Source organism: Salmo salar, chromosome 21 (assembly GCF_965601325.2).
Source record: "Salmo salar chromosome 21, fSalSal1, whole genome shotgun sequence".
Classification (NCBI taxonomy): Eukaryota; Metazoa; Chordata; class Actinopteri; order Salmoniformes; family Salmonidae; genus Salmo; species Salmo salar.
The window spans coordinates 34,200,025-34,224,730 of record NC_138311.1 but is presented as its reverse complement, the minus strand read 5'-3'; the positions used below and the strand labels follow the sequence as shown (position 1 = coordinate 34,224,730).

At 40.9% G+C, this 24,706-nt stretch overlaps 1 protein-coding gene across 2 annotated transcripts in view; it reads left to right on the top strand.

Moving 5' to 3' along the window:
• Positions 1-24,706, top strand: part of LOC106582166 (tumor necrosis factor receptor superfamily member EDAR) — a 55,876-nt gene that overhangs the window by 7,861 nt on the left and 23,309 nt on the right. For both annotated transcript variants that reach the window (XM_014164970.3, XM_014164969.3), the window contains exons 2-3: positions 8,392-8,456; positions 22,602-22,724. In XM_014164970.3, the coding sequence (XP_014020445.1) occupies positions 8,406-8,456; positions 22,602-22,724 (174 nt within the window). In that variant the 5' untranslated portion in view covers positions 8,392-8,405. The remainder of the gene's footprint in view (positions 1-8,391; positions 8,457-22,601; positions 22,725-24,706) is intronic.

The following is a 24,706-nucleotide window of genomic DNA, read 5'->3' as shown; positions in this document are numbered from 1 at the left end:
CACCTAGATCTTCTGCACAGATTATATCAGACCTGGGCCCTGACAGTAAATCTCAGTAAGACAAAAATAAGGGTGTTCCAAAAAAGGTCCAGTTGCCAGGACCACGAATACAAATTCCACCTAGACACCGTTGCCCTAAAGCTCATAAACTATACATATATCGCCCTAAAAATCAGCGCCATGGGTAACTTCCACAAAGCGATCTTAGAGACAAGGCAAGAAGGGCCTTTTATGCCATCAAAAGGAACATAAAATTTAACATACCAATTAGGATCTGGTTCAAAATACTTGAATCAGTTATAGAACCCATTGCCCTTTATGGTTGTGAGGTCTGGGGTCCGCTCACCAACCAAGAATTCACAAAATGGGACAAACACCAAATTGAGACTCTGCATGCAGAATTATGCATAAATATCCTCTGTGTACAACGTAAAACACCAAATTATTCATGCAGAGCAGAATTAGGAAGAGACCCGCTAATTATCAAAATCAAGAAAAGAGCCGTTAAATTCTATATCCACCTAAAAGGAAGCGATTTCCAAGCCTTCCATAACAAAGCCATCACATACAGAGAAATTAACCTGGAGAAGAGTTCCCCTAAGCAAGCTGGTCCTGGGGCTCTGTTCACAAACACAAACAGACCCCACAGAGCCCCAGGACAGCAACACAATTAGACCCAACCAAATCATGAGAAAACAAAAAGATAATTCCTTGACACATTGGAAAGAATTTACAAAAAAAACTGAGCAAACAAGAATACTATTTGGACAGAGAGTACACAGTGGCAGAATACCTGACCACTGTGACTGACCCAAAATTAAGGAAATCTTTGACTATATACAAACGAAAGGCCGCCAAAGGCAGACCTGTCTCTCAGGAGAAGACAGGCTATGTGCACACTGCCCACAAAATGAGGTGGAAACTGAGCTGCACTTCCTAACCTCCTGCCAAATGTATGACCATATTAGAGACACATATTTCCCTCAGATTACACAGACCCACAAATAATTCACAAAAAAAATCAAAGTTTGTTAAACTCCCATATCTATTGGGTGAGATACCACAGTGTGCCATCACAGAAGCAAGATATGTGACCTGTTGCCACAAGAAAAGGGCAACCAGTGAAGAACAAACACCATTGAAAATACAACCTATATCTATGTTTATTTATTTTCCCTTTTGTATTTGAACTATTTGCACATCATTACAACACTATATGTAGACATAATATGAAATGTCTTTATTCTTTTGGAACCTTTGTGAGTGTAATGTTTATTTAAAATTTTTTATTGTTTATTTCACTTTTGTTTATTTTCTATTTCACTTGCTTTGGCAATGTAAACATATATTTCCCATGCCAATAAAAGCCATTAAATTGAAATTGAATTGAGAGAGAGAGAGAGAGAGAAAGAGAGAATGAATGAGAGCGTGAAAGAGTGGATTCTCCACTCCAGCAGTGACCCCTGTATAATTGTGTCCGTAAAGGTATCTGTGTGTGAGCGCCTCTGTAAGATGTGTTGTAACAGGAACTCTGTGGGGTCTAGTAGAGTATTATAAGCCATGCCCGAGGTGTCGGTCTGTAGAAAGTATTGATTTGTGCCCGAGGTGTCGGTCTGTAGAAAGTATTGATTTGTGCCCGGGGTGTGGGTCTGTCAGGCCGTTAATGACACAGATAATGACTCTGTGTGTTTATGTGAGATTAACTCTCGTTAGAAGATTAATTCCCCGGGGCCTTGGGAGATTGAGGTTGGCTTTCAACACAGACATGTCCCAACAGGGAGGACAGAGAGAGAGGGAGGGAGAGGGAAGAAGGATGACAGCGAAGGAGAGAGGGGGGACAGATAGGGAAAGGAAATGAGTGAGAGAGGAGCAGAGAGAGAAAGGGGGAGAGAGAGAAAAGGGAAAGAGTGAGACGGAGCAAGAAGGATAGGGGATGGAGAGAGAGGGATAGAGAAAGAAATGGGGAGAGAAGGGAGAGAGAGAGAGACGCTCTTCAAATAGAGAAGTGCATTCCAGTGTGAGTGTGTTGGGTGTGTGGCGCGCCGGGGACTCACAGGGGATTGAGGAGCTGGGCTAGAGCCTGATGAAAGCTTCTGGGTGTGTGTGTGCGTGTGTGTTGAATGTGTTCGATTAGTCTGATAATGAGGTGCTTGGGGCAGAGTCGTTTGGCAGCTCTCACTTCCTTTTCAGAAGACAAGCTTTTTCATCAAAACAGAAAGTACAATTTTCTTATCTTTATCCTGAAAGCCCAGCAGCGCCACTGGGTCTCCTGAACACACACACACGCGTGCACGCACGCACGCACGCACGCACGCACGCACGCACGCACACACACACACACACACACACACAGACACACACACACACACACACAGGGTTGTGGTTCAATTAAACTAATTTCAGCCCCCAACCGCCTCCTATCACCACTTATCCACCACTCTCCCATCCTGTCTTCTGAGACCATGAAAAAAAGAGGGCATGGACTCAATCTCCCTCTTAAAGTAGTGTAATTAATCTCATCTGTGTCTGATTGATTGACAATTTATAGTGTATTAGTTAGTGGTGAACTCTATCTCTGATTCCCATCAGTTGTTTAAGTGATCGTCAGTGTGTCTCTCAGACACTTCAGTTGAGCTGTCACACACACAGAGAGAGAGAGAGAGAGAGAGAAAAGTGTGCATGTGCTTGTGGATAAATCTCTCTGTGTGTGTGTGTGTGTGTGTGTGTGTGTGTGTGTGTGTGTGTGTGTGTGTGTGTAATACCTGAGTTAGGGTGACAGCCGGACCTCTATAGCAGACTAGCAAAACACGTTCTTTCTTTATGGATCATCTGATACAATAACAGCTACATGAATATAACTATTACACACACTGCATGGTGCTGCATACAGTACACCAACTCTACAGTACACCAAATCTACACTACAGCAACTCTACACTACAGCAACTCTACACTACACCAACTCTACAGTACACCAACTCTACAGTACACCAACTCTACACTACACCAACTCTACAGTACACCAACTCTACATTACACCAACTCTACACTACACCAACTCTACAGTACCGCAACACTACAGTACAGCAACACTACAGTACACACCAACTCTACAGTACACCAACTCTACAGTACACCAACTCTACACTACAGCAACTCTACACTACAGCAACTCTACAGTACAACAACTCTACACTACAGCAACTCTACAGTACACCAACTCTACAGTACACCAACTCTACACTACAGCAACTCTACACTACAGCAACTCTACACTACACCAACTCTACACTACACCAACTCTACACTACAGCAACTCTACAGCACAGCATAGCAACACTACAGTACACCAACTCTACACTACACCAACTCTACAGTACACCAACTCTACACTACAGCAACTCTACACTACACCAACTCTACAGTACAGCAACACTACAGTACACCAACTCTACACTACACCAACTCTACAGTACACCAACTCTACAGTACACCAACTCTACACTACAGCAACTGTACAGTACAGCAACTCTACAGTACAGCAACACTACAGTACACCAACTCTACAGTACACCAACTCTACACTACAGCAACTCTACAGTACACCAACTCTACACTACAGCAACTACAGTACAGCAACACTACAGTACAGCAACACTACAGTACAGCAACACTACAGTACACCAACTCTACAGTACAGCAACACTACAGTACAGCAACACTACAGTACAGCAACTCTACAGTACAGCAACACTACAGTACACCAACTTTACAGTACAGCAACACTACAGTACAGCAACACTACAGTACACCAACTCTACACTACACCAACTCTACAGTACAGCAACTCTACAGTACACCAACTCTACACTACACCAACTCTACAGTACACCAACTCTACATTACACCAACTCTACACTACACCAACTCTACAGTACCGCAACACTACAGTACAGCAACACTACAGTACACACCAACTCTACAGTACACACCAACACTACAGTACATCAACTTTACAGTACAGCAACACTACAGTACACCAACGCTACAGTACACCAACGCTACAGTACACCAACTTTACAGTACAGCAACACTACAGTACAGCAACACTACACCAACACTACAGTACACCAACTTTACAGTACAGCAACACTACAGTACACCAACACTACAGTACACCAACTCTACAGTACACCAACACTACAGTACACCAACACTACACTTCACCAACACTACACTACACCACACCAACACTACAGTACACCAACACTACAGTACACCAACTCTACACTACACCAACTCTACAGTACACCAACTCTACAGTACACCAACTCTACAGTACACCAACACTACACTACACCAACACTACACTACACCAACTCTACAGTACACCAACTCCACAGTACACCAACACTACAGTACACCAACACTACAGTACACACCAACACTACAGTACACACCAACACTACAGTACACACCAACACTACAGTACACCAACACTACACTACACCAACTCTACAGTACACCAACACTACAGTACACCAACACTACAGTATACACCAACACTACAGTATACACCAACACTACAGTATACACCAACAATACAGTACACCAACACTACAGTACACCAACAATACAGTACACCAACACTACAGTACACCAACACTACACTACACTACACCACACCAACACTACAGTACACCAACACTACAGTACGCCAGCACTACAGTACACCAACTCTACAGTACACCAACTATACAGTACAGCAACACTGCAGTACAGCAACACTACAGTACACCAACACTACAGTACACCAACTCTACAGTACACCAACTCTACAGTACACCAACACTACAGTACACCAACACTACAGTACACCAACACTACAGTACACCAACACTACACTACACTACACCAACTCTACAGTACAGCAACACTGCAGTACAGCAACACTACAGTACACCAACACTACAGTACACCAACTCTACAGTACACCAACACTACAGTACACCAACACTACAGTACACCAACACTACACTACACTACACCAACTCTACAGTACACCAACACTACAGTACACCAACACTACACTACAGTACACACCAACACTACAGTACACCAACACTACAGTATACACCAACACTACAGTATACACCAACACTACAGTATACACCAACACTACAGTACACCAACACTACAGTACACCAGCACTACAGTACACCAACAGTACAGTACACACCAACGCTACAGTATACACCAACACTACAGTACACCAGCACTACAGTACACCAACACTACAGTACACACCAACACTACAGTACACCAGCACTACAGTACACCAACACTACAGTACAGTACACACCAACGCTACATTATACACCAACACTACAGTACACCAGCACTACAGTACACACCAACACTACAGTACACCAGCACTACAGTACACCAACACTACAGTACAGTACACACCAACGCTACAGTATACACCAACACTACAGTACACCAGCACTACAGTATACACCAACACTACAGTACACCAACACTACAGTACACCATCACTACAGTATACACCAACACTACAGTATACACCAACACTACAGTACACACCACACTACAGTACACACCAACACTACAGTATACCAACTCTACAGTACACCAACTTTACAGTACACCAACACTACAGTACACCAACACTACAGTACACCAACACTACACTACACTACACCAACTCTACAGTACACCAACACTACAGTACACCAACACTACACTACAGTACACACCAGCACTACAGTACACCAACACTACAGTACAGTACACACCAACACTACAGTATACACCAACACTACAGTACACACCAACACTACAGTATACACCAGCACTACAGTACACACCAACACTACAGTACACCAGCACTACAGTACACCAACACTACAGTACAGTACACACCAACACTACAGTATACACCAACACTACAGTATACACCAACACTACAGTACACACCAACACTACAGTACGCCAGCACTACAGTACATCAACACTACAGTACAGTACACACCAACACTACAGTACATCAACACTACAGTACACCAACACTACAGTACACACCAACACTACAGTACACCAACAATGCAGTACACACCAACACTACAGTATACACCAACAATACAGTACACTACAGTACACCAACACTACAGCCTCTTAATGTCTGTGAAACCACAGTGAAAAGACAGTCACTTCTCTCTCTCTCCTTCCGTCTCTCTCTTTCAACCTGTTGTTTCTTGCATATGCTGCAATTATCTTTCAGAGACTCCATGAGAAATTTACTTGATAACAATAATTACAGTATGTGTGTGACACAACCTCTCCAATGCAGAGACTGTGTGTCATAGTTACTATTCAAATACATATTCGCAGTGAATATAATTACCCCTATAGACAGGCAGACAGCCTTAGATTGCTGTGAGCTATGGGTCTGAGACAGAATGTCTTACATGTGAATTTCCCCCTCCGATCCTGGGTTTGTCTAATTGACTTTTTGTTCTGTGTGTTTGTGTAAGAGAGTGATCTACACTTCCGTAGTACTACATTTACATTTTAGTCATTTAATAAAGGCTCTTATCCTGAACTAATGTCTTGCTCAAGGGCACATTGACAGGTTTTCCACCTAGTTGGCTCAGGGATTCAAACCAGCGACCTTTCGGTTACTGGCCAAACGCTCTTAACAGCTAGGCTACCTGCCTCCCATGCCTCTAGGGAGGGAGGGAGGGAGGGAGAGAGAGAGAGAGAGAGAGAGGGACACACTGAGACACTGACTGACTAGTGGATCATTCTCTTTGGCTGGTGTGGCTCACTTAACACTCTGAATAAGGTACATTCTGAATACGATTGCACGTGCAACGCCAAAAGGCCCGAGTTTTGATGTTTGTTGTGCAACCATAGTGAATGTGAATAAGCCCAGTGGTCTGTCAGAAAGTTAGCTCTGTTTATGTGTATGCATGCTATGGTTTATAACGGAGGTAAACAGGCAGGTAAACAAGGCAACAGCTCAGTCCTCCTTCTGACTGCAGGGCTGCAGGGCTTTACTGCCTGCCTGCACACCTACTCTTCAGCACGCCAGCAAACACACATGTATACACAAACACACACACAGCCTCTGAATGAGAGAGAGAGAGAGAGAGAGAGCACACTAGCTGTGGTGGGAGCAATTAGGCTGCAGTAAAAGTCTGTGTTTGTTTACATCCAATAATACAGCTCCGCTAAAGGTTGCAGTGGGTCATTAATGTGGTGTGTCAGAAAACCTGCACTCTCGCTGTCCTCACAGAATGAGACAAGACTGGATCTGTTTATAAAAGCACTTTAAACTGCACCAATAAACAAACCTGTAACTAAGAATGTCCCTAATGACACAGAGTTTCCCTGAGCCTGGACAGTGTTGAACCTGATCTGAGATCCTGTGTGTTTATTGACCTGCTGTTAATGTCTCTGTTTAACTCCGCTTTACATAGTTGGTGTTTCTGGGGGAAAAGACTCTCTCTCACCAAGGCATCGCCTTCCAATAACACTGACGACATTATTTATACTTTATTGGCACACACGCACACATCATTTATTTAGAGAAATACGAGCTGACTGTTATTGTAGCGCTTGGAGTGGGCCAATAAAAATCAGTCTCCTGTAGGTGAGGGCTGAGCCTGGCAACATACACACACAGATGGACACAATACACACACACACACACACGTAGTGTTGCTATAAACAATTAAATCCTTTACATTGACATTATTCCTTAAATTCATGAATAAAAGGGATAAATCATGTTTGAAGTTTGATCTGATTTTTGTTTTATATGTTCTTTAATGTACCTGTGAGTGCTTGTATACCTTAGTAAGTACAGATCGGAGAGAGAGAGTGTGTTTCCCCGTGACATACAGTGCCTGTATAAGTGTAGTAAATATGTGCTGCCGGAGTAGTTAAAGGGGTTTCTAGATATGTGAGAGTAACTAAAACAAAAGCAAATAGCACAGTCCCTCTAATGACTGTTTACCCATAATACATCTGTGTCAGAGGTTTAACAGGCTGATCCTCTCCTCCTCCTCTGCCAGGCTGCTCTCACCCATTCACACACTCCCTCTCTCTCTCCTCAGTGACCGAGCTTTAATAGAGGAATTGCCAATGATCTCATCACATCAGTAGGGCAGAGGAATAATAACCTGAAGTAGAGAACAGTATCACACACACACTCAATGGAGTATAACCCACACGCACTATGACACATGGTAGGGGTATGAGGCATGGGTTTCAAAATGCATGTACTGTACATCTGACTCTCTTTCTGTCTGGCTCTCTCTCTGCCTCTCTCTTCCTCTCTTTCTTCCTCTCTCTCTTTCTCAGGGGAAGGTGTGAAGATGTTCCAGAAAGGAAGTCAGAAAGAGTCTCTCTTCCTCTGTTTGTTATTGGTGAGTATCTCTTAAATTACTCCTCCATTTCCTGTCTCTCTCCTCCTCCCCCTTCTCTCCTCATCCTTGCCCATCTTCAGCAATGAAACAAACTGAGGATAAAGACAACAGTGTAACAGATACACAGACACACTGGCAGAGGTACAGCCAGACTTTAGTAGGTCTTTGCCAGAGGTTGTGAAACATCAAAGGTTTCTCAATGGAGCTCTAAGAGAGTAGTTATAATCTGGGTCTGAATCGCTCCTCTCTTCCTCTGATGTTGAAACCTGTTGGTTGTGCGTATGTGTGTTAGTGAGCATGCGTATCTGTGTTGGCTGTATTCCCAGGAGTTTAACTTCACTCAGAGCTCAGTTAATGATCCCCACTAAAGCCACTCCTGGGGAGGGAGGGAGATATCTGCAACACCAAGACTACTTGATGGTAAAAGTGCTCACTGTTGCCCCTAGAGGCTGGTTTTGAAAGCATCTCCCAATGTGCTGGGTCCTGGGTACCTGGAAGGACATCGAATTTTGCATTGGATCTTGAGCGACTTGGTTGGAATAACTACTGTCACATGTTGGGGTTTGAGTGGTTGCCCATTGGTATCCCACATCCTTTCATTCTCACCAGCCACACGCTCCCTCCTACCTTTTTCTCCGGACGCTTCCTACTCCTCCTCCCATCTCCTCTTACTCCTCCCACCTCCTCCCTTGATCTTATCTTCTTTCTTCCATCTCCTCCTTATCCCAACTAATCCTTCTTCCTTCCTCCTCCTCCCCCTTCCACCTCCTCCCATCTCCTCTTCCTCCTCCTCCTCTTGTTTCTACAACTTGATGGGAGTCCACCTGTGGTTAAATAAATTGCTTGGACATTATTTGGAAAGGCACACACCTGTCTATATAAGTTCAGAGCAAAAACCAAGCCACAAGGTTGAAGGAATTGTCCGTAGAGCTCTGAGACAGGATTGTGTCGAGGCACAGATCTGGGGAAGGGTACCAAAACATTTCTGCAGCATTGAAGGTCCCCAGGAACACAGCGGCCTCCTTCATTCGTAAATGAAAGAAGTTTAGAACCACCAATACTCATCCTAGAGCTGGCCGCCCGGCCCAACTGAGCAATCGGGGGAGAAGGGTCTTTGTCAGGTAGGTGACCAAGAACAGATGGTCACTCTGACAAAGCTCCAGAGTTCCTCTGTGGAGATGGGAGAACCTTCCAGAAGGACAACCATCTCTGCAGCACTCCACCAATCAGTCCTTTATGGTAGAGTGGCCAGACGGAAGCCACTCCTCAGTAAAAGGCACATGACAGCCCACTTGGAGTTTGCCAAAAGGCACCTAATGGACTCTCAGACCATGGGAAACAAGATGCTCTAGTCTGATGAAACCAAGGTTGAACTCTTTGGCCTGAATGCTAAGCATCACGTCTGGAGGAAACCTGGCACCATCCCTACGGTGAAGCATGGGGGTGGCAGCATTATGCTGTGGGGATGTTTTTCAGCGGGAGGGACTGGGAGACTAGTCAGGATAGGGAAAGATGAACAGAGCAAAGTGCAGAGGGACCTTTGATGAAAACCTGCTCCAGAGCACTCAGGACCTCAGACTGGGGCGAAGGTTCACCTTCCAACAGGCCAACGACCCTAAGCACACAGCCAAGACAACACAGGATTGGCTTCGGGACAGGTCTCTGAATGTCCTTGAGTGGCCCAGCCAGAGCCCGGACTTCCGACCTGACAGAGCTTGGGAAGATCTGCAGAGAAGAATGGAAGAAACTTCCCAAATACAGGTGTGCCAAGCTTGTAGTGTCATACCCAAGAAGACTCAAGGCTGTAATTGCTGCCAGAGGTGCTTCAACAAAGTCCTGAGTAAAGGGTCTGAATACTTAAGTAAATGTGATATTTCAGTTAAAATCTCTATACATTTACAAAAAAAATCGAAAAACCTCTTTTTGCTTTGTCATTATGGGGTATTGTGTGTAGATTGATGAGGGAATAAAACAATTTAATACATTTTAGAATAAGGCTGTAATGTAACAAAATGTGTTTAAAATTTGTGAGGTCTGAATACTTTCCGAATGCATTGTATACTACATCTATCGACATGTCTGTGGACAGTTATCACAGTGACATCATGAACTATCTATTGTCATCAAACATCAAAATTGTCATTGTCATTATGAAAAAGCATAAACACAAAACGAAATACATCAGCAGCCTGGTGGTCCAAAATAGCATAACTGGTGTATTTTAACACCAATAAACTTGTCCGTTTAAAAATGTATTTAGTATTTGTCAATCTAGCAAACCAGTCAACTAAAAGCAACTTTCTAAACAATGTTATGGTTCGTTTCTAGCTTGTTAGCTAGCTAGCTAACGGTAAGTTAGCTGGGTAGCCAGTTAAAATAATGACCATATCATATAGCTGACAATGTCTTAACTTTAGGTAATTTGTATTCGTTATTATAGGAAAACAAACTCACAACAAGATCATTATTTACAAGTTAATGGCAAGATAATTACAGATAATAGTTTACGGTTGTGAGTGTGATGAAATAAAAGCAGGGCATTCTACCGGAGAATTTTAGAACTTGGACACTGTCTCGTTGGCCTAACGTTACATCCTAATTTGACTTTGGTGCAGGTCATGTTGTTCTTCACATTACTGTCTCTGGTAACACACCCTATATCAAATAAAATCAAAGTTAATTTGTCACATTCACAGGATACAGAAGGTGTAAAGTGAAATGGTTACTTGCATAGTGTCTTTTGTTTAGACATGTCGCTAGCTAGCTAGCTAGCATGAATCTGATGGTAGCTAATGCTAACCAACTAGCTAGGTTCAATGTTAGTTAGCTAACATTAGGCTATAATTACATTTACATTTTAGTCATTTAGCAGACACTCTTATCCAGAGCGACTTACAGTAGTGAATGCATACATTTCATACATATATATTTTTTTCATCCCTGTACTGGCCCCCCATGGGAATCAAACCCACAACCCTGGCATTGCAAACACCATGCTCTACCAACTGAGCCACACGGGACCGTATAACTAGCCATGCAAATGGCTCTGAGATGCAAATAATATTATTATGCAGATCAAACACATAATGTTAGCTTGCAAGCCAGCCAGCCAGCCAGCTAACATTAGCTAGCTAGCTTACAATTTCTTCTAACTTGCAATGAAAACAACTTTCTGACAAAATTAGAAACGTATAAAATCTGAAAATGTTGCTAGCTAGAGTCTCTTACTCGTATACATGGATGAACGCTTCTCCCTCTGTCATGGATGCCATTGTTGCCCTTAGTTTGAAGATGTAATCTGGAGACAGGTGTTTGATACAACAGCCTTCTTCTGTGTGCTCTCTTTTCGACTCTCTCCGCATTATTTGCGATCAAACGGCAGACTTTTCTCCATCTCCTTAGCTATCATACTCTGCTTCCACCGGGCATTCCACTGATTTTAAAACTCGGTCCTCCAGAGAGTGGAGAGCATTAGCAACACTTATACAGTTCTTCGTGATATCTTTCAAATAGCCACATTAGAAAGGGTTACCTATACATACTGAGCTCATGTTATAGACCGAAGTGTGCTACATAACAGACCAATCCGAACTCATCTCTCGACGTGTCCATTATCACAGTCAATCATGGCTAGTGGGAAGGTTCCTGGCTTTTTTCGTGGCTAAACCAACTAGGCTCGTAATTTAACAATTTTATTCCTATTTACAGATGGCATACAAGTTTGCATTTTGATAAAAAAAGATATGTTTATGTTCAAATGCCTTTCCTGCGCGACCTAAGCCTGAAGCGAGTAACAGTTAAAGATTTTTTTTTATTCTACGAGTATTATTATAATATTTTGAAATCACCCAGCAGTGCTATTTGCACAGTTAGCTCCAAGAAAATGTTCAAAATGTTCTGCCATTCCTGAACCTGCGACCAAAAGCAAGCTACATATGGGCAGTACCAAAACAAGTGATCTAATGATTCTGTCTCTTCGCAGCAAATTCTGCAGGGATGGTTGTATCCTCATATACATAACATTCTATTGGTTGCTAGAATTTTGTATAATAATTTAAATTAAAAAACTCAAAGCTTTGAATCTGGCTTGTTTTGTGTATCAGTTCATATGTGCCATGGAATCGGTACATCGAAAATCTCCTCCCAGCTATTTTGCAACCTGTTTGGCGCATCTGTACGTTTTTTTGGTCCTTAAATGAAACTGGTATGTTTTTTTTATTTATCACAATTTTCTTTAGACAATTTTTGTTTTTAATGCAGGGCAGACAGACAAGTTTCTTACCTTCTCCCCTTTCCACTTGCCTCCTCCATTTATGCGGTAATGCTGCAATCAGTTGGTTGTTATTTTGGATAGAGCCGACATTTCCATATATTTCTGGTAACGCATGTGTGACAACTCCACTACTCCTATTCATTATATAATTTACAAAGATTATACGGTTGTTTTTTTTATTAAAAAATAATGTTTTTTTTATCAATTCATATATTTGAGTTTAACCATAATATTTAAAAAAAATATTTGTTCTGTCTTTTCTGGTGGATTAAACTGAAATTGCAACCAGCTTTCTATGGCTTGTTTTAAAAATAGCAATCTTTTGGAGATTCATTTTCAAATAACCGAAAGTGAGAGGTTGTAATCTGAATGAAGGGAAAAGGGCAATTCTTGAACATGGAGTGAGCCATTCTTACTAATCTGCTAGAGAACCAGTTTGGATTTAAGTATAGTTTTTGGATGACTAAAGCCTTTAGTGAGAGGTCCAATGCTTTAATATGTAATCATTTCTTCCCTCCAAATTCATGTTAATCATTATGAGGTATTGCATGTAGATTGATGAGGTAAAAAATCTATTTAATCCATTTTAGAATATGGCTGTAACGTCACAAAATTTGGAAAAAGTCACGGGGTCTGAATACTTTCCAAACGCCTGCATGACCCATGAAAGTCTGATTAATTCAGTTCCTAACAGTTGCATTTATGGAATTCACTCCAGAATATAATGCCTGTATATAAACACAACACATTAACAACATTATTACTAGTGATACACCGATATGACATTTTTTGCTGATACCGATATCCAATACCGATATTTTCCTTGCCAAAAAAACCCGATACCGATAACCCATATTTAGAATTTTAGCGGTCTTTTAAGCATTCTAGTACAGTTAAATAGTTAACACACACACGGACGCAGCGGTCTAAGGCACTGCATCTCAGTGCAAGAGGCGTCACTACAGTCCCTGGTTCGAATCCAGGCTGTATCACATCCAGCCGTGATTGGGAGTCCCATATGGCGGCACACAATTGGCCCAGCGTCGTCCGGGTTTGGCAAGGGTAGGCCATCATTGTAAATAAGAATTTGTTCTTAACTGATTTGCCTAGTCAAATAAAGGTTACACACACACACACCACACTGACCAAAATGTTATTTTGTTGGCATTTACGTATGTCCCCATTACCAGTAAAACATAATCAAAACCTATTTCTTTCATTTACTTGCTGTGCTGTTTCGCTGTTCATTTGTTCAGTCGTTTCATTCTCAACCAGGATTTCTATGGAACGCCGTTTCGGTCTTTGCTATGGAACGCCATTTGGGTCTTTGCGTGTCAAAAAGCACTATTTAATTAATCTTGTTGACCAATCAATTAAGCTTGTTGAGCAATCAGGACCTGAATATGAGTGCACGTCACATAATAATTAAACGCGTTCATAATTTTTTATGAAGTTATTACACATTGATTACACTATCACTTGTATTTCATATGTCACAACGATTTATCGACACGTATGCTATGATGCTGGTAAAGTTGTCTCGCGTACCTACTGTGCTGGTCATAAAAAAAAGCTAGCTAGCTCATGGATGCAAACAATGTTCTTCCCCAAAAACATAGCAAAACAATATCTGTTTCAGTAGCTATAGTTAGCTAGCTATCTAACTATATAGCTAGGTGTCATCATCTAAAATAACCCTTATTTATAAGACAGTTCTTCTTTGATTAATGGTGGTCGGACCATCTATGTGAAGCTAGCCACAATAAGGATTAGCCACAACAGTGGACTTTGTGGTTAGCAACAGGGTTAAGTAACTGACTACCTAATTATTTTCATGAACTGAAGTTCAATTTCAATAGGCGAACAACAAGTGGCAACCTAGCTAATACTTAATCACAAAGATTCCTAAATCATTGCTCAGAATAATGAAAATGACTGCAGTTTCTACTGGTCATTGTTTTCAGGCTGGTTGTATTGGTGCTAGCTAGGTACCAAGCTTAATCTAGCTACCCCAGAAGTTGCAGTCGAACAAATTATGTTTAATTACCAACGCAGTATTGTAAATACATCGTTCGTGGCCAGTGTTTGCAGACTTTTTTGTACAGCTTTGGCAGTGCTACTGTATCTTTTTTGAACACGCAAAGACCCAAACGGCATTCCATAATATGTTTGTCGTGAAGCTAATAGTAGTGACGCTATTACTGTGTAACTCCGGTGGGGCAACATCTGAAAAATAGCGCACTTGGTAGTATGTACCGGTGCTCGACCAGTCGGCGAAAGCCAACATCACCCACGACAGAAAATGGTTGATTGTCAAGGGCAATGAATTCCATTATTTTTGTGTTAATGGATTTCACCTTTGAGTTGTCTCGATGAAATGTTCTTACTCTTTCAAATGACTGCTCGATCCACACAGCAGACATTGTGGGCTGAGTTAAGAATCCCGTGTGGCACGTGTAGCGCAAAAGTTTACGTGGCATCATTACGTCATGTACCTACGTTATATAGGTGTGCACGTCAGCTTTGACATCGGTTTTGCAGATCGGCGTTAAACTAGACATCGGGCCGATACCGATGTTGGCATTTTTAGCTACTATCGTCCGATTCCGATATGTTCACCGATATATCGTGCTTCCCTAATTATAACATTGTTCATTGACCTGTCAATTCTTTCATGTTAGGCTAGTACATTAGCTATAAAGCGGGATCATATAGCAATACTCCATCAGATTTGTGAGTTGAAACATGTTTGAATCTTTGCCATTCTTGGTGTCTTCACATATTTCGACATAAAACATTTATGTTCTTACATTTATGTCAGTGTAATGGTTTTACAGATGAGGCTGAGAAGACGGTGCAAATTCCCTGCAGGTGTGCTGCCTATATAAGTTGGCTTCTCCAGGTCCTACAATAAGGGTGCAATTACGGTCTGCAATTCGGGGCGTTTCTGTATGTGCAGGAACCCCTCTTTATACTACGTTTTTAAGTTAGGACAGGCGGGAGGTGGGGCTGCTCCAGTAGAATAGGTGGGGTTAATGCACATTAATGTTGGACGCCAGCCGCCGATAAACCGTTTTACGCAAATTCGTTTTGCATGGCCTGGTGCCCCCTGGTGTGCAGGCTTTGCTCCTTTTCGACAATAGAGCCCCACAGTGGAGATATCATAATATCCATAAAACCTAGCAGTCAAACAGGGAAATGGTTCCAATCATTTTTCCAGCATTAATTTTTCCCATAATGGATTTTGGAAACACTTAAAATAAGGGCTGTGTTTCGTGTAGGCTTACCCTGGCGTGACGCTTTGATATCCATGTAAATCTCTGTCGGACAAGGTGACTTTTATCAATATATTCGGCTCTATTTACTTTTAGCTTCGAACTGCTAATTAGCATCAAAGTAGATCTCATGCAAGACTACAAATCCCTGCAAGATCCTGTACGTCAACTCTACTAACTGACACCTTTACTAACAGGTATGGTGTCAATTTAAAACTTGCATAAGACAGTTTTGTCAATTTAAAGACATTTTGCCAATGTATTAATTACAAAATTTGGCTAACATTAGATAGTTAATCAAGAGATTCTTACCATTGCCTCGATTCGGCAGTCTAGTCCAGATCATCATGGCATTTGTAGTTATTTTTATAGCCACATTAGCAGTTAGCATTTCATTTTTGGGGGGTAAATACCTGCGAATATATTGATAAAAGTCACCATGTCCTAGAGAGATTTACACGGTTAATGAAACATCACGCCAGGGTAATCCTACATGAAACACAGTCCTTATTTCCCCTATGGGAAAAATTGATGGTGGAAAAATTATGTGGAACCATTTCCTTGTTTGACTGCTAGGTTTTATGGATATTATGACTCATACTGTGGTGCTCTATTCTCATTTATACTAAAGAGACATCTCCACCCACCTGGGGCACCAGGCCAGGCAAAAAAAACTTTCACATTGCTTCTATAGGCCTATACGCTCCAAAATGTTAAATTGTTAGGCTATCCATATTACCAGAGCTAATATTCTTTCTATTTCTATGACATTTGGAATCCGAAACAGTTTCACTGGAACTATCAAATGGCAAGAGTCAGACAAACGTCAAATGTCAACAGCTTGTATAGGCACGGTTTAGCTGAGACTCATCTCTTGACAGGTAGGTTAGGAGTCTATTTCTGGAATAATTATTTTTACCTGACTTAACTGAAATGGTGCTCACATAACTTTCATTAGCTGGCTAAGGTTAGAATGCTAGCTAGTTACACTTACAGCTGTCAGTCAGTGCCCTATTTGTTGGTACACTGAACAAAATATAAACGTAACATGTAAAGTGTAAATGTAAAGTGTAAATAAAAAGATCCCAGAAATGTTCCATACGCACAAATCAAATCAAATTGTATTTGTCATGTACACATGTTTAGCAGATGTTATTGCGGGTGTAATGAAATGCTTCTGTTTCTAGCTCCAACAGTGCAGTAATATCTAACAAATTCACAACAATACACACAACCTAAAAGTAAAATAATGTAATTAAGGAATACATAAATATTAGGATGAGCAATGTCAGTGGCATAGACTAAAATACAGTAGAATAGAATACAGTATAAACATATGAGACGAGTAAAGCAAAAATATGTAAACATTATTAAATTGACTAGTGTTCCATTATTAAGTGGCCAGTGATTTCAAGTCTATGTATATAGGGCAGCAGCCTCTAAGGTGCAGGGTTACATAACTGGGTGGAAGCCTCCTAGTGATGGCTATTTAACGGTCTGATGGCCTTGAGATAGAAGCTGTTTTTCAGTCTCTCGGTCCCAGCTTTGATGCACCTGTACTGACCTCGCCTTCTGGATAATAGCGAGATGAACAGACAGTGGCTCGGGTGGTTGTTGTCCTTGATTATCTTTTTGGTCTTCCTGTGACATATGGTGCTGTAGGTGTCCTGGAAGACAGGTAGTTTGCCCTCGGTGATGCGTTGGGCAGACCGCACCACCCTCTGCAGTTGCCGTACCAGGATGGGATACAGCCCGACAGGATGCTCTCAATTGTGCATCTGTAAACATTTGTGAGGGTTTTAGGTGCCAAGCCACATTTCTTCAGCCTCCTGAGGTTGAAGAGGCGCAACCTGTGTTAAACCGGTGTTGTTTCCTACTTTCACCACCTGGGTGCGGCCCGTCAGGAAGTCCAGGACCCAGATCCACAGAGCAGGGGTTCAGACCCAGGGCCCCGAGCTTAATGATGAGCTTGGAGGGTACTATGGAGTTGAATGCTGAGCTATAGTCAATGAACAGCATTCTTATATAAGTATTCCTCTTGTCCAGATGGATAGGGCAATGTGCAGGGCGATGGCATTTGCGGATCTATTGGGGCAGTAAGCAAATTGAAGTGGGTCTAGGGTGTCAAGTAAGGTAGAGGTGATATGATCCTTGACTAGCCTCTCAAAGCACTTCATGATGACAGAAGTGAGTGCAACGGGGCAATATTAATTTAGTTCAGTTATCTTTGCCTTCTTGGGTACAGGAACAATGGTGGACATCTTGAAGCAAGTGGGTACAGCAGACTGGGATAAGGAGAGATTGAAATATGTCCGTAAACACTCCAGCCAGCTGGTCTGCGCATGCTCTGAGAACGCGGGTAGGGATGCCGGCAGCCTTGCGAGGGTTAACACGCTTAAATATCATAAGGTGAATATCATAAGGTGAATGCACCAATTTGTATGTCGCTCTGGATAAGAGCGCCTGCTAAATGACGTAAACGTAAATGTAAATGTTAAATGTCTTACTCACGTCGGCCACGGAGAAGGAGAGCCAAGCTTAGTTCTCTAAAATGTGGTGCGCAAATTTGTTTACATCCCTGTTAATGAGTATTTCTCCTTTTCCAAGATAATACATTCACCTGACAGGTGTGGCATATCAAGAAGCTGATTAAACAGCATGATCATTACACAGGTGCACCTTGTGCTGGGGACAATAAAAGGCCACTCTGAAATGTGCAGTTTTGTCACACAACATAATGCCACAGGTGTCTCAAGTTTTGAGGGAGCGTGCATTTGGCATGCAGATTGCAGGAATGTCCACCAGAGCTGCTGCAAGAGAATTTAATGTTCATTTCTCTACCATTAGCTGCCTCCATTGTCGTTTTAGTGAATTTGGCTGTACGTCCAACCGGCCTCACAACCGCAGACACATGGCGTCATATGGGCGAGCAGTTCGCTGGTGTTAACATTGTGAACATAGTGCCCCATGGTGGCGGTGGGGTTATGATATGGGCAATGAACACAATTGCATTTTATCGATAGAAATTTGAATGCACAGAAATACCGTGATGAAATCCTGAGACCCATTGTGAGGTACCTTTTAAGGTATCTATGACAAATATAAGCATCTCTGTATTCCCAGTCATGTGAAATCCATAGATTAGTTAAATAAAGGTTAAATTAAAAATACAAAAATTAGGGCCTAATTGATTTATTTCAGTTGACTGATTTCCTCATATGAACTGTAATTCAGTAAAATCATTAAAATTGTTGCATGTTGCATTTATATTTTTGTTCAGTATATTTCTCTGCTACAAGTGGAAATCACCACAATTTTCTTATCCCCAATTAATGAATATCCCTGCTCTGCCAACCTGGTCTCAAAGCATTTTGTATTATTCTGTACGTAAATCAGCGATACCCATTTTGTATGATATGCTAAGTTTCTTATGGTATTTTATTACTTTGTGGATGTCCATCACCCATTTCGTATGATATGTTACGAATTATAATTCTGATGATATATTATGGATTTGTATAACGTATGATAAGTTACGAATTCTAGCTAGGTGGCTAACTAGCTAACATTAGCTAGGCTAGGGGTTAGGGTTAAAGTTAGGGTTAAGTTTAGGAGTTAGGTTAAAGGGTTAAGGTTAGGGGAAGGGTTAGCTAACATCACAAGAGGTTGGTGGCACCTTAATTTGGGAGGATGGGTAACTTAGGACATGATGATAGCACAATTCCGTTGGCATACAGTCCCGTTCAAATTCTTCTCACAGATGGTTTTAGAAGATAGACAATGTGCGAAGAGCTCGAGCAAGCAGTTTTCACAGATCATATACTTGGGCATCTCTTGCACTGGTAAAGGAAGAAATTAATTAATTTCACTTGTATTTCATATGACAGCTCTTCAAGTTTGCCATTCAAAAGTCAATATGATTGCATGTTGATTATAACTAGTCTACTAACTTATTTCTGTACAATGGAAACTTCCAGCGTTATAAAAGTTGGATGGTAAGATGGGTCAGTCAATGTGTTTATTGTAGTCATTAGGGCCAGGACTATACCAGTATCACTATATTTTTACCATGGCAAAAAAGAAAATACGAAGCAGATTTCTGTATGTAAAATATTCTCTGCTATAGCATGGAAAATAAATAAATATTACTCTGGATGACAACATAATGATGTTTGTTTCTAACATTAGGGTTGTTTTCCTAAAGAAATTAAATCTACATATTTGTTTCCTTGCCACACTACTAACGAGTATTGTGCTAGTGGTATTGTCCTGGCCATACCAGTCATGGTCATAAAATGCAAGGCAAGATGTCAGGAAGAGAAAATTGAGACAATCAGCATCCCATTCAGTTCATATATTTTGTAGCTAGTTTTGTACAATGCATAGCTACACCCAGAGACATAAATGCATAATATGTATCTGTAACGTTATAACCATATCAGTAGAATGTAGGCTAATTCTTTGGGGGTGGTCACAAAATATATCATAGCCTACCGACGCCTTCTAGATAGCCTAGTTAAGAAGTTTGGAATGGATAAACCAATATAGCAATAACAGAGGCAGACAGACAACTTGGATATTTAACACAGAATAAAGGCATTACCAATTTTTGTGGGAAAATATTTAATTACATTATTTTACATTTCTTTTGTTAATTTCACACTAAAGTAAAACAACAAATAATCTAATTGAAAGCAATGATAATGAAATGGCATGTTGCTGCACACAGAGACCATTCATATCATTTCATTTTAAGATGTATTTTTATTTAACAAGATTAATTACTTTTTCACCTTTATTTAAACAGGTGTGTGTCATTGAGATGAACGTGTAATAAAAACATGTCGATTTTTTTTTCTCACGATAAAACTGTTAATCTCAAATAAACGACAGGGCTGGCTAAAAACACTGCTCTTGTTTAATGAAAGAATATTCTAGTCAGGGGTGCCATCCCCACATTCTAAAATAGCATTTTTGTCCCCCCCCCCCAGTTTTATCATTGGAATGTGATACAAAACGAGGCGGGGTGCTTTAGGACCATGCGGACACATCCAAGCGGTCTGGTAGGCTGTTTGGAGTGTTTAAAAAAAATATACAAACGAAAATGATGTCCCCCCTACTTCTGAAACCAAAGTTGCACCCCTCTCTAGTCATAATGAGCTCTTTGGTTGCCATCATAAGCTGCTCATGTGAAGTTTCCTCAAGCATCTTTATCAATTCATGCAATTTATGTTTATCTATTTATGCAATCAATTCAAACATTTTCTGTTGTTTGAGATCACTTGTTTTGTACTGTTTTAACTTGCAACATTTTACAATATCATAGAAAGAACAAATATAGTTTAATGAAACCATTGTGTTTGTAGCCGGCATGCAGTGAAAATCACCCCTGTTGTTTATTCCTGTAGGCTATAGGTTGCTTGCATGAGATTAACTGTTTTGCTCCGTTTTAACGAGAAAAAACAACAACTATTGAATAGGTTATTATTACATTTTCATCTCAATTAGACCATCTGGTTGAATAAAGGTGAAATACCTGGTTAAATAAAAAATAAAGGTTAAATTGGTCTTTGCATTCAGCAAACCTATAAGCATATGAGGTTTCATGATCAAACATATGATGTTTTTGCCTTTGTTGCTTTTGTAGAGCAGTGTAAAATGAACTCTGACCCCCAAAAATGCCATTCTAATGAAAACAAGTTTAACAGCCTATAATGAAATACTTATTATTTTAATCAGTTCACCACGCACTGGCTATCACAGCGCGCAGGCAGCCTCCATTTGCGCACACACACCCATGGTGGCCCAAGCTGGGAAGAGGAGACAAGTTGCTCAAGCAAGACTTGTGTGAATAATGCGACAAAGGTGACTTTATAGCCTTGAATATAATGACCAACAAATAGAAAGACACTTGTTTTAAAATCAGCAGGACAAAAAAAATGATCCTGAAGTTGTTTGTCTGATTTCCTGTTCCCGCCCGCAGCATGAAAAAAGACCTCTACATGATCAACCCGTGATAACTGAGACATGAAAAACACAAGGCAGAGGAAATTCTAACAGACATATGTTTTCATTTATTCCAGCATCCACGTGTTCACACGAGCGTTCACACGTTGACACGTTCAACAAGGCATGTGAACGTGTCAATGCACTTGTAAAGGCCACATTAATGGTTCAAAATCAAATCAAGTGAAAACTTTACCGTGAAATGCATAGTTAGAAGCCCTTTCCTAACAATGCAGTTAAAAAAGTAAGAAAATTTAAAATAAATAAAAATAAAATAGTAACACAATAAAATAACAATAGTGAGGCTATATACAGGTTATATATACAAGCAGTACCCATACTGAGTCACTGTACTGGGGTATGAGGTAGTTGGGTTCCCAAGGGGATTAGTATATTCTCTTTGAATTTAATTAGAATGACTTATTAAAACCTGTAGTAAATAAAATCTTAGCAGAATCAAGCGTATGTAGAATCCTGTAGTAAGTTGAAAACAGAACAAAAAGTTCCATCTTAATTTATAATCAAGAACCTGAATAAAGCACACATTATTACTCTTTGTACGCTCTTTTAACCCCCTCCTCTCTCTTTTAGGTGTCCTGTCCTCCCTCTCTCAGGTCAGAGTATAGTAGTTGTGGAGAGTTTGAGTTCTACAACCAGACCCTCAGTAGCTGCCTGCCCTGCCCACCATGCAAACCTGGACAGGAGCCCCACATGGTGAGACACACAAGCGCACACACAAACTAATGAACAAATAAAAAAAGAGCACAACTACACCCACCCACCCACACACACACACACATTTCCTGAGATGAAATGACTTGAGTGTAATGAGTAGATAATGTAGCATGTCAGGTGCATGTGAACCCTGACCTCTGCTACCTGCCTCCCAGCCCTACTCCCAGCCCTACTCTCATTATTTATTTTAGACAGGTCTAAAGAAACATGATATAAAGAAAATGTAGTTTATTTCAGAAGAACAGAATAGCATACTCTGAGTTGTCCATATGTTAGGCCCTGATATGGCTATGCCTATTTCATTTAGCGGACATGTTTTGCTTAGAATTCCGTGGCATACATTTTTATTATTTTATAGTATGAAGAATACAATTGAACATAGCTGAATAAAATAAAAATGATATTTTCTCCAAACAATTTCCAAGGAAGTGCACACATGTGGTTATTCTGTGTTGAGCAGTTAACAAAGAAACAGGTCCTCCTATATTATTATTTATGCAACTTTAGTTGTGATACAAATGTTGGGCTATATGTTTCGTTTTTTTATACATTCTAAGGCTGTATGATGCGACTCTATTGATGATTTGAAAAAGTTGCAAGAAAGGCATGAGATCTGATTTGTTTCTTGTCCAGGCTGCACACACTTCATCAGTCTCTCATTCACAATTTGACAAGCACTTGATAATATTCTCACCAGGCCTCAAATTTTCCAGCAGCATCCCCCTCGTGTGGCCGTAATGCCCCCTAAAAAAATCCATGCCTTTTGTGCCCTTGGGCTGAATATAATAATTATAATTCCCGGCTGCCCTGCTCCAAAGCACTTCTCACTCACATGGCTCTCTCAGATATCTACATTCTTATTAACCAATGCCCGTCACATGATTGGGTCCTTCTCACAGCTAAGAAGTAGGCTACAAGCGAAGACAGCCAGATCAACTTGGTCCCTCTTATTGAATTCTGAGGCACATATTGAAGATGTTAGAAGAACTGTCCACATTTAGCCTACTTTTCGTCAGCCAACAAGATCAGTAGGCCTAACAAACAGCAAAGCACTAGCCTATGTCAATCTACTATCCCCCATAGTACAAAAGTTGATCTATTCTATTGGTCAACTTGTCCTTCTGTGCAAGAAATAAATATTCCAAACATACTCTGGGACAGTTGTGGGATGCGATAGATCCCAAATCAATACCACCACTTGCTTCCAAAAACATTTTAAAAGTAATGAGGCTGATGCAACAGATCAGAATGTTTAGCTTAAAATATTGATAAACTATTAGGTTATTTCTTCACATTATAAGCACAGCAATGCACACACGGCAGTAGGCTATAAGCGCAAATGTTTCAAAATGCAATAAATTAGCAGGAAAACACTGTTCTCAAAAGTGACCGCAAATCCGATTATGCTTTATATAAAGGTGCATTTTTTTATGGTGAAAATTATCTTCCCCAAACTTGAAACTCATCACCTATGTATGCCAGTTAGGCTCTACACCAGTTGTAAAGCGGAATAATGTGCTTCATTTTAAGAAGTTATTTGGCAACTTTAGTTGTGTTTACAACCCTTATCAAAACATATAGGCCTATGGGCTAGGCTACATGAGGTGTGCGACTATGATTTATCACAAGTGATAATACACTGCTCAAAAAAATAAAGGGAACACTTAAACAACACAATGTAACTCCAAGTCAATCACACTTCTGTGAAATCAAACTGTCCACTTAGGAAGCAACACTGATTGACAATAAATTTCACATGCTGTTGTGCAAATGGAATAGACAACAGGTGGAAATTATAGGCAATTAGCAAGACACACCCAATAAAGGAGTGGTTCTGCAGGTGGGGACCACAGACCACTTCTCAGTTCCTATGCTTCCTGGCTGATGTTTTGGTCACTTTTGAATGCTGGCGGTGCTTTCACTCTAGTGGTAGCATGAGACGGAGTCTACAACCCACACAA